General features: G+C 49.0%; 1 protein-coding gene across 1 annotated transcript in view; it reads right to left on the bottom strand.

Annotated features, from left to right (window-relative positions):
• The window catches only part of LOC121272206 (disks large homolog 4-like), a 447,756-nt gene that overhangs the window by 166,837 nt on the left and 268,410 nt on the right, over positions 1-12,509 (bottom strand). Inside the window, exon 2 of the mRNA XM_041178732.1 lies at positions 7,337-7,501. Within this exon, the coding sequence (XP_041034666.1) occupies positions 7,337-7,501 (165 nt within the window). The remainder of the gene's footprint in view (positions 1-7,336; positions 7,502-12,509) is intronic.

Consider the following 12,509-nt stretch of genomic DNA (forward strand, 5'->3'; position numbering starts at 1 on the left):
CGTGTTCTGGACTCTCCCTCACCAGAGGAAATAGATTCTCTCTGTCGGCCCTGTCGAATCTTAAACCCCTCGATTAGGTCACCACTTCATCCTCGACACAAGGAAATTCAAGCCCATTCTATGCAACATTGCAATTTAACAAATTCAGCCCCTTGGGCCTGAGTCACTCATGGGGCATTGTTGACTTACCGGAATGCAGAGTTCCACAGGATCCGAATGCTGCAGGAAAGGGATGATAATGAGTGAGTGCAGATTACAAACAGTTCCAATGCAAGCAATGTTATCAGTCACATGACTAGCAGCAGAGTAAGATGGTGGAACAAGGGACAGGGAGCTTCAACTCAAGCCAATGGCTTCCAACATGACCCGTCTTGCTTGAGACCCTGGGGCCCGGAGAGCAGCAAGATCCCAGGTCAACTCTCTCAATGAGCTGGTGTCGACCTTAACGTCAGGCGGTAGCCTCCGTAATCTGGGGTAGGAGAGGGAAAGGGCACCTGGCCCAGAGCCGATGACGCCTGTGACAGTCCGGCCATCACATCGAGAATGAACCGGACTGGCTCCTGGGATGAGGGGCTGCCCCATGAGGAGGGGTTGTGTGGAGTGGGCCTATGCTCTCTGGAGTTCAAAAGAATGAGAGGCGATTTCATTGAGACGTACAAGATTCGAGCAGGGTTTGACAGGGCAGATGCTAAGAACATACGAATTAGGAGCAGGGGTAGACCACATGGCCCATTTTACCTGCTCCATCATTCAATACCATCATGGTGATCTTGAGCTCCAGCTCCATTTTCCCACCCATTCCCTGAGAGGCCAAAAATCTGTCTACCCCGGCCTTAAATATCTTCAACGATGGAGCATCCACAACCCTCTGGGATAGAGAATTCCAAAGATTCACAGCCCTTTGATATAATTTCTCCTCATCTCAGTCCTAAATGATTGACCAGGTATCCTGAGACTGTGCTCCCGTGTTTTAGATTCACTGACCAGCGGAAACAATTTCTCAGCGTCCACTCTGTCAAAACTCTTCAGAGTTTTGTAGGTTTCAATGAGATTGCCTCTCATTCTTCTAAACTCTAGGGAATATAAGACTGGAAGTTCCTCTCCAAGCCCCACACCATTCTGACTTGGAAATATATTGGCTGTTCCTTCTCTGTCACTGGGTCAAAATCCTGGAACTCCCTCCCTAACAGCGCTGTGGGTGTACCTACACCACATGGACTGCAGCGGTTCAAGAAGGCAGCTCACCACCACCTAATCAAGGAGCAATTAGGGATGGGCAATAAATGCTGGCCTAGCCAGCGAAGCTCACATCCCATTAATGACTTAAAAAAAAAATTTACTCAGCCTCTCATCTTAGGACAACCCCCTCATCCCAGGACCCAATTCAATGAACCTTCACTGTACTGCCTCCGATGTGAGTATATCCTTTCTTAAATGTGGAGGCTGCACACAGTATTCTAGATGTGGTCTCACCAAAACTCTGTACAGCTGTAGCAAGGCTTCTTTATTCCTCTACTCCAAACCCCTGCAATAAAGGCCAACGTGCCATTTGCCTTCCTAATTGCGTGCTGCGCCTGCACGCTAACTTCCTGTGTTCCGTGTATAAACACACCCAAATCTCTTTCAACATCAACACTTACAAGTTTATCACCTTTTAAACAATATTCTGCCTTTTTATTCGTACAGCCAAAGTGAATAAGTTCACATTTCCCCATGTTACACACCATCTGCCATCTTGTTGCCCACTCACCTAACCTGTGTCTATCTCTTTGCAGCCTCTCTGTGTCCTCCCCACAGCTTACCTTCCCATCTAGCTTGGTATCATCAGCAAATGTAGATACGCTACTCTCTGTCTCTTCATCTAAGTCATTAATATCGATTATAAATAGCTGAGGACCCAGCACTGATCCTTGCAGCACTCCACTATTCACTGTCTGTCAACGTGAAAAAGCCCCAGGTATGCCCAGTCTCTGCTTCCTGTCCATTAATCCATCCTCTATCCATGTTAATATATTACCCCTTGAGCTCCGATCTTGCCTATTAACCTTTTGTGTGGCACCTTATTGAATGCCTTTTGGAAATCCAGGTAAACTACCTCTACTGGTTCCCCTTTACCTACCCTACTAGTTACATCCTCAAAAAACTCTAATAAACAGGATTTCCCTTTGCCAAAGCTATGTTCACTTGTTCTATTCAGGCTACGCTTTTCTAGGTGCATTGTTAAGACTTCCTCAATAATACATTCCAGCATTTTCTCAACAACTGATGTTCGGCTAACTGGCTTGTAGTTCACTGCGTTCTCTCTCCTGCCTTTCTTGAAAAGTAGAGTAACATTTGCCAATTTCCAGTCTAGTCGGACCGTTCCAGAATCTAAGGAATTTTGGAAAATCGCAGCCAGCCTATCCACTTTCTCTGCAGCAATCTCTTTTAGAATCGTAGGGTGTAGGGCTTCCGGTCCCCAGAATTTATTCAATTTTAGTCCTATAGGTTTCTCTAATATTTTGTCTCTGCTGATGTTAATTTCCCTGATTTCCTCACCCTTTTCGGTTCCTAGGTTACCGTCTATTTCTGGTACGGAACCTATGTATTCTACTGTGAAGACGGACACAAAATGCTTATTCAACCCCTCTGCCATTTCCTCATTAATTTCTCCTGTCTCTGAATCTAAGGGGTCAACGTTAACTTTAGCTACTCTCTTTCTTTTTACATATTTATAAAAGCTCTTACAATCCGTTTTTATATTTCTGGCTAGCTTACTCTCAGATTCTATTTTTTCCCTGGTGACCCTTTTGGTGACCCACTGCTGGGTTCTAAAACACGCCCAGTCCTCAGGCTTTACTACTGTTTATGAAGCATTGTGAGCTTCTTCTTTCACTCTAGTACTATCCTTAACTTCCTCAGTGAGCCAGGGGTGGGTCTTTCTTGCTGAGTTTTTGTTCTTCACTGGAATGTATTCTTGTTGGGCATTTGAATTGTTTCTTCAAATGTTTCTCCCTGTTTACTTACCACGATACCTATTAATCTATTTACCCAAAGCCGAGAGGCTGCTCCTCCTGGGTGGAGAGTCTAGGACACAGGGTCACAGTCTCTGGATAAGGGGTCAACCGTGTAAGACTGGGATGTGGAGTGTTGTGAATCTTTGGAATTCTCTACCCCAAAGAGATGTAGGTGCTCAGTCGTTGAGTATATTTGGACATGCATGGAGAACTTTTTGAACTCGAAAGGAATCAAATGTGGGGGGGACGGACAGGAAACTGGAGTTGAGGTAGAAGGACACCCTCAATCTTATTGAATGGCGCATCAGACTCAATGGGCTGATTAACCTCCTCCTGCCCCTATTTCTAACGTCAGGACAGGGCACCTGATGAGGTACTGGAGAGTAAGCAGCATTCACGCGTGCAGAAAAGCAGAAAAATAACACGTGGGAAAGGGGCTGTATGAGAATTAATTTCCACATCTGTATTTACAAGATGCACATTCTCAGACCACATTATGAAACAGCTATTTGTTTTGTATTTTGACAGACAGAAGTTGACGAAAATGGGCAAATCACAAAAAAGACATCAAACTTTCTGGCAATATGCGGAGTACATGTGAAAGTGAGGGTTTTCAATCACAGAGGATACAATACTTCCCAAATCAGTGACAGGTAGTTCCGGGACAGGTACAGCACAGGGTCAGATACAGAGTAAAGGTCCCTCTACACCGTCCCCATCAAACACTCCCAGGACAAGTAAATCACGGGGTAGGATACAGAGTAAAGCTCCTTCTACACTGTCCCCATCAATTACTCCCAGGACAGGTACAGCACAGGGGTAGATACAGAGTGAATCTCGCTCTACACTGTCCCCATCAAACACTCCCAGGACAGGGACAGCATGGGGTCAGTTGCAGAGTAAACTCCCTCTACACTGTCCCCATCAAACACTCCCAGCACAGGCACAGCACAGGGTTAGATACAGAGTAAAGCTCCCTCTACACTGTCCCCATCAAACATTCTCAGGACAGGTACAGCACGGGGTTAGATACAGAGTAAATCTCCCTCTACACTGTCCCCATCAAACCCTCCCAGGACAGGTACAGCACAGGGTTAGATACAGAGTAAAGCTCCCTCTACACTGTCCCCATCAAACATTCTCAGGACAGGTACAGCACGGGGTTAGATACAGAGTAAATCTCCCTCTACACTGTCCCCATCAAACCCTCCCAGGACAGGTACAGCACCGGGTTAGATACAGAGTAAATCTCCCTCTGCACCGTCCCCATCAAACACTCCCAGGACAGGTACAGCACGGGGTTAGATACAGAGTAAAGCTCACTCTACACTGTCCCCATCAAACACTCCCAGGACAGGTACAACATGGAGTTAGATACAGAGTAAACCTCCTCTACACTGTCCCCATCAAACACTCCCAGGACAGGTACCGCACGGGGTTAGATACAGAGTAAAGCTCCCTCTACACTGTCCTCATCAAACACTCCCAGGACAGGTACAGCACGGGGTTAGATACAGAGTAAATCTCCCTCTACACTGTCCCCATCAAACACTCCCAGGACAGGTACAGCACGGGGTTAGATAAAGAGTAAATCTCCCTCTACACTGTCCCCATCAAACACTCCCAATACAGGTACAGCACGGGGTTAGATACAGAGTAAAGCGGCCTCTGCACTGTCCCCATCAAACACTCCCAGGACAGGTACAGCACGGGGTTACGTACAGGGTAAAGCTCCCTCTACAGCGTCCCCATCAAACACTCCCAGGACAGGTACAGCCCGGGGTTAGATACAGAGTAAAGCGGCCTCTACACTGTCCCCATCAAACACTCCCAGGGCAGGTACAGCACAGGGTTAGATACAGAGTAAAATCCCTCTACACTGTCCACACTAAACACTGCCAGGAGAGGTACAGCACGGGGTTAGATACAGAGTAAATCTCCCTCTGCACTGTCCCTATCAAACACTCCCAGGGCAGGTACAGCACGGGGTTACATACAGAGTAAACTCCCTCTACACTGTCCCTATCAAACACTCCCAGGACAGGTACAGCACGGGGTTACGTACAGGGTAAAGCTCCCTCTACAGCGTCCCCATCAAACACTCCCAGGACAGGTACAGCCCGGGGTTAGATACAGAGTAAAGCGGCCTCTACACTGTCCCCATCAAACACTCCCAGGGCAGGTACAGCACAGGGTTAGATACAGAGTAAAATCCCTCTACACTGTCCACACTAAACACTCCCAGGACAGGTACAGCACGGGGTTAGATACAGAGTAAATCTCCCTCTACACTGTCCCTATCAATCACTCCCAGGACAGGTACAGCACGGGGTTAGATACAGAGTAAAGCTCCGTCTTCACTGCCCGCATCAAACACTCCCAGGACAGGTACAGCACGGGGTTAGATACAGAGTAAATCTCCCTCTACACTGTCCCTATCAAACACTCCCAGGGCAGGTACAGCACGGGGTTAGATACAGAGTAAATCTCCCTCTACACTGTCCCTATCAAACACTCCCAGGACAGGTACAGCACAGGGTTAGATACAGAGTAAATCTCCCTCTACACTGTCCCTATCAAACACTCCCAGGACAGGTACAGCACGGGGTTAGATACAGAGTAAACTCCCTCTACACTGTCCCTATCAAACACTCTCAGGACAGGTAGACGAGGTAGTGCATCTGAACGTGTATCATCTCCTCCTCAAGACAGGAGGAATTCCAGCCTGAATATATCAGTGGTTGCAGTTGGTGGTTGGAATGCCTGCAATGCACTTGGATTCCACAGTGTGGTGCCAGAACTCCACATTGAAACACAACAGTCTTTAGTGAGTGCGGAATCTCCCCAGCCAAAACGCCTCCCACCCAGCACCCACTGAATGGAGCTCTTCCATTGCTACCTGAGGAGATGCCAAACTCTGCACCTGCCCCCCACACACCCCCCCCCTCCGCCCATCCACCCCCCAACAGCTCACACTGGCCTTAGGATTAAACATCTGCTGGATACACTGACCAGGACCACAAGCCTGTCAACCCGAATGGACTCAGCCGCAGCACACAATTGCCATGGCAACACACTGGATTGACTCTCCCAACATCCCGATGCCCAGCGGGGGCGGGGGGGGGGTGGGGGTTGAGGTCGGGGTTAGGGGTGAGGTTGGGGTTCGGGGTTCGGTCAAGGTGAGGTGTGAGGTTGGGGTGAATGGGTTGGGGTTAGGAGTGAGGTCGGGGTTAGGGGTGAGGTTGGGGTTCGGGGTGAGTGGGTTGTGGTTAGAGGTCAGGAAGGGTAAATGGGGCAGGAGTCAGAGTTGAATTCCTGAGTTTTGCTGCCGATTAAAACAATCAAAAGCCTTTGATGCTAAAATCCACAGAAAAGCAGGAATATCCAATTTAATAAACAGGGGGTGAATTGCTGACTGAGCTTTTGGAAGGTGAGATCAGGATTGTGGGGATTTTGGGGGGTGGGGGGCAGGTGCTGATATCAGAGCAGAGGGGTATAGGGGGGAAAAAAAATCAGTCACCGCTCAGCATCTGCACTGCACAAGGCCAACTAAATTAAACAAGGATGTTTATAAAACTTCAATGATTGCACAACATCACAAACAAAAACACCCAGAACACAGACACACAACAAAGAAACAAGTAACCTTGGACCTTTAAGCCTAGCACCTGAAGTAGTTTAACACAACATTGAAATAATACGTAACTGGGGATGTTTTGCGACACATGACTCACAAACAAGCCGATGTGAGGGGTGAACTTGGCGGGGAATGGGAGACCTGTTTTTGGTTTCTCAATGACTCAGTGCAGGATGAGCTCTGGTCACTGGGTAAGCACCAGTTTTATTCCCAATGCATTACTCAGGGTGCGGCTCACTCCGAGCACGTTGCTGCTGGACCTTGGGCTAAGCAGTGAGCTGCCGGTCAGCAGTGCCAAGGCTCTCTCAGGGTCCAGTCAATGCCAGTGCGTGGAAATCGGGCGAGGGGAGCCCACGGCTGAGGGGAGGGAACTCAATGGCGTTACAGGCTTCCCAAACTCATCGCCTTGGTTCAATTTTAGGATGGAGCCTCAGGACAGGTCAGAGTGTTCCAGAGGGGGAGGGTGGGAAGGAGAGTCACTGGGAGCAGGGGACACTGGGGTTTGAAAGGAGACAGGAGAGAAAGGGAAGAAGTTGGGAATTTGGAAAGAGGTTAACAATCACACTCTGAAGAAAGGGCTCCGAGCTCCAGGACAGGAAAGCATGGTGATGTAGGGAGGACAGAAAGAGCCAACAGGAGGAGTTGGGTCTGCAAACACAGGAAAGTTGCAATCAATTCCTTATACATGGAGCGCGGGTCATACCTTCATCGGCGAGATGTGTGAGTGTGAAACGTAGCCATGAACATTCTCAATTTGAGAGAGATTCTTCTCTGAAACGTGAACAAGTTCTGGTCCCTTCATCTGATTGGGTAAGTGCGCTGGACTGTGCTCCAAGGGCGGAGTGTCTTCATCTTGGTAACGATATTTCTGGAAACAGAACAGGAAGAAAAGGTCAAAAGCCGCAGCAAAAGCCAGACAGACAAATTCAGAATAAAGACAAAAATTCCACTCAAAACCAAGTGGAATTACTGAGACGTGCTCCAGTGTTATACAGTCTGTCCCCACCACTACTATACCCCAGTGTTATATAGTGACAGACCTGTCCCCACGATTACTGCACCCCAGTGTTATACAGTGACAGACATGCCCCTACCATTACTCTAACCCAGTGTTTTACAGTGACAGTCCATACACAGCAGTACTTTACCACAGTGTAATCAGTGAAAGAACCATCCCCACCAGCACTGTACACCAGGGTCATACAGTGACAGACCTGGCCCCACTATCACTGTACCCCAGTGCTATACTGTGACAGACCCGGCCCCACCAGTACTGTACCCCAGTGTTATACAGTGACAGACCTGTCCCCACCAGTATTGTACCCCAGTGGTAGGCAGTGACAAACCCGTCTCCACCAGTTCTGTACCCCAGTTTTATACAGTGACAGACCCATTCCCACCAGTACTGTACCCGTGTTATACAGTGACAGACGAACCCCACCAGTACAGTGCCCTAGTTGTCTATAGTGACTGACCTGTCCCCACCAGTACTGTACCCCAGTGTTATGCAGTGAAAGAACGAGCCCCACCAGCACTGTACCACGGTGTCATACAGGTACAGACCTGTCCTCACCAGTACTGTACCCCGGTGTTATACAGTGACAGACCTGTCCCCACCAGTATTGTAATCCAGCGATATACAGTGATAGACCCATCCCCACCAGCACTGTACCCCAGTGATATACAGTGACAGACCTGTCCACGCCAGTACTGTACCCCAGTGTTATACAGTGACAAACCTGTCCCAACCAGTACTGAACCTCAGAGTTATATAATGACAGTCCATCTCTACAAGTACCGTAGCCCAGTATTATACAGTGACAGACCCGTCCCCACCAGTACTGTACCCCAGTGTTATACAGTGACAGACCCGTCCCAACCAGTACTGTACCCCAGTGTTTTACAGCGAAAGACCTGTGCCTGCCTGTACTGGAACCCAGTGTTATACAGTGACAGACCCATCCCCACCAGTACTGTACTCGTGTTATACAGTGACAGACAAACCCCAACAGTACAGTGCCCTAGTTGTCTATAGTGACAGACCTGTCCCCACCAGTACTGTACCCCAGTGTTATGCAGCGAAAGAACTGTCCGCACCAGCACTCTACCTCAGTGTTATACAGTGACAAACCTGTCCCCACCAGTTTTGTACTCCAGCGATATACGGTGACAGACCTGTCCACACCAATACTGTACCCCAGTGTTATACAGTGACAGATCCGTCCCCACCAATACTGTACCCGTGTTATACAGTGACAGACCTGTCCCCACCAGTACTGTACCCGTGTTATACAGTGACAGACCCGTCCCCACCAGTACTGTACCTGTGTTATACAGTGACAGACCTGTCCCCACCAGTACTGTACCCGTGTTATACTGTGACAGACAAACACAACCAGTACAGTGCCCTAGTTCTCTATAGTAACAGACCTGTCCCAACCACTACTGTACGCCAGTGTTTTACAGTGACAGATCTGTCCTAACCAGTACTGTACCCCAGTGTTATACAGTGACAGACCAGTCCCCACCAGTATTGTACCCCAGTGTAATACAGTGACAGACCTGTCCACACAAGTACTGTACCCCAGTGATATACAGTGACAGACCTGTCCCCACCTGTAGTGTACCCCAGTGATATACAATGACAGGCCCGTCCCCACCAGTACTGTACCCCTAATGTTATACAGTGACAGACCAGTCCCCACCAGAACTGTACCCCAGAGTTATACAGTGACAGACAAACCCCAACAGTACAGTGCCCTAGTTGTCTACAGTGACAGACCTGTCCCAAACAGTACTATACTCAGAGTAATACAGTGACAGACCTGTCCCCACCAGTACTGTACCCCAGTGTTATACAGTGACAGACCCGTCCCCACCAGTACTGTACCCCAGTGTTATACAGTGACAGACCCATCCCCACCAGTACTGTACCCCAGTGATATACAGTGACAGACCCGTCCCCACCAGTACTGTACCCCAGTGTTATACAGTGACAGACCTGTCCCCACCAGTACTGTACCCCGGTGATATACAGTGACAGACCCGTCCCCACCAGTACTGTACCCCAGAGTTATACCGTGACAGACTTCACCCATCAGTATTGTACCCGTGTTATACAGTGACAGACAAACCCCACCAGTACAGTGCCCTAGTTGTCTATAGTAACAGACCTGTCCCAACCAGTACTGCACCCCAGTGTTATACAGTGACAGATCCGTCCCCACCAGTACTGTACCCCAGTGTTATGCAGTGAAAGAACCAACCCCACCAGCACTGCACCCCAGTGTTATACAGTGACAGACCAGTCCCCACCAGTACTGTACCCCAGTGATATACAGTGACAGACCCGTCCCACCAGTACTGTATCCCAGTGTTATACAGTGACAGACCTGTCCACACCAGTACTGTACCCCAGTGTTTTACAGCGAAAGACCTGTGCCTGCCTGTACTGGAACCCAGTGTTATACAGTGACAGACCCATCCCCACCAGTACTGTACTCGTGTTATACAGTGACAGACAAACCCCAACAGTACAGTGCCCTAGTTGTCTATAGTGACAGACCTGTCCCAACCAGTGCTATACTCAGAGTTATACAGTGACAGACCTGTGCCCAACAATACTGTACCCCAGTGATATACAGTGACAGAATCCTCCCCACCAGTACTGTACCCCAGTGATATACAGTGACAGGCCTGACCCAACCGTACTTTACCCCAGTGTTATACCGTGAAAGACCCGTCCCCACCAGCACTGTACCCCAGTGTTATACAGTGACAGAACTGTCCATGCCAGTACTGTACCCCAGTGTTATACAGTGACAAACCTGTCCCAACCAGTACTGAACCTCAGAGTTATATAATGACAGTCCATCTCTACAAGTACCGTAGCCCAGTATTATACAGTGACAGACCCGTCCCCACCAGTACTGTACCCCAGTGTTATACAGTGACAGACCCGTCCCAACCAGTACTGTACCCCAGTGTTTTACAGCGAAAGACCTGTGCCTGCCTGTACTGGAACCCAGTGTTATACAGTGACAGACCCATCCCCACCAGTACTGTACTCGTGTTATACAGTGACAGACAAACCCCAACAGTACAGTGCCCTAGTTGTCTATAGTGACAGACCTGTCCCCACCAGTACTGTACCCCAGTGTTATGCAGCGAAAGAACTGTCCGCACCAGCACTCTACCTCAGTGTTATACAGTGACAAACCTGTCCCCACCAGTTTTGTACTCCAGCGATATACGGTGACAGACCTGTCCACACCAATACTGTACCCCAGTGTTATACAGTGACAGATCCGTCCCCACCAATACTGTACCCGTGTTATACAGTGACAGACCTGTCCCCACCAGTACTGTACCCGTGTTATACAGTGACAGACCCGTCCCCACCAGTACTGTACCTGTGTTATACAGTGACAGACCTGTCCCCACCAGTACTGTACCCGTGTTATACTGTGACAGACAAACACAACCAGTACAGTGCCCTAGTTCTCTATAGTAACAGACCTGTCCCAACCACTACTGTACGCCAGTGTTTTACAGTGACAGATCTGTCCTAACCAGTACTGTACCCCAGTGTTATACAGTGACAGACCAGTCCCCACCAGTATTGTACCCCAGTGTAATACAGTGACAGACCTGTCCACACAAGTACTGTACCCCAGTGATATACAGTGACAGACCTGTCCCCACCTGTAGTGTACCCCAGTGATATACAATGACAGACCCGTCCCCACCAGTACTGTACCCCTAATGTTATACAGTGACAGACCAGTCCCCACCAGAACTGTACCCCAAAGTTATACAGTGACAGACAAACCCCAACAGTACAGTGCCCTAGTTGTCTACAGTGACAGACCTGTCCCAAACAGTACTATACTCAGAGTAATACCGTGACAGACCTGTCCCCACCAGTACTGTACCCCAGTGTTATACAGTGACAGACCCGTCCCCACCAGTACTGTACCCCAGTGTTATACAGTGACAGACCCATCCCCACCAGTACTGTACCCCAGTGATATACAGCGACAGACCCGTCCCCACCAGTACTGTACCCCAGTGTTATACAGTGACAGACCTGTCCCCACCAGTACTGTACCCCGGTGATATACAGTGACAGACCCGTCCCCACCAGTACTGTACCCCAGAGTTATACCGTGACAGACTTCACCCATCAGTATTGTACCCGTGTTATACAGTGACAGACAAACCCCACCAGTACAGTGCCCTAGTTGTCTATAGTAACAGACCTGTCCCAACCAGTACTGCACCCCAGTGTTATACAGTGACAGATCCGTCCCCACCAGTACTGTACCCCAGTGTTATGCAGTGAAAGAACCAACCCCACCAGCACTGCACCCCAGTGTTATACAGTGACAGACCAGTCCCCACCAGTACTGTACCCCAGTGATATACAGTGACAGACCCATCCCCACCAGTTCTGTACCCCAGAGTTATAACGTGACAGACATGACCCACCAGTACTGTATCCCAGTGTTATACAGTGACAGACCTGTCCACACCAGTACTGTACCCCAGTGTTTTACAGCGAAAGACCTGTGCCTGCCTGTACTGGAACCCAGTGTTATACAGTGACAGACCCATCCCCACCAGTACTGTACTCGTGTTATACAGTGACAGACAAACCCCAACAGTACAGTGCCCTAGTTGTCTATAGTGACAGACCTGTCCCAACCAGTGCTATACTCAGAGTTATACAGTGACAGACCTGTGCCCAACAATACTGTACCCCAGTGATATACAGTGACAGAATCCTCCCCACCAGTACTGTACCCCAGTGATATACAGTGACAGGCCTGACCCAACCGTACTTTACCCCAGTGTGATACCGTGAAAGACCCGTC

The sequence above is a fragment of the Carcharodon carcharias genome, chromosome 33 (assembly GCF_017639515.1).
Source record: "Carcharodon carcharias isolate sCarCar2 chromosome 33, sCarCar2.pri, whole genome shotgun sequence".
NCBI classification, from domain to species: Eukaryota; Metazoa; Chordata; class Chondrichthyes; order Lamniformes; family Lamnidae; genus Carcharodon; species Carcharodon carcharias.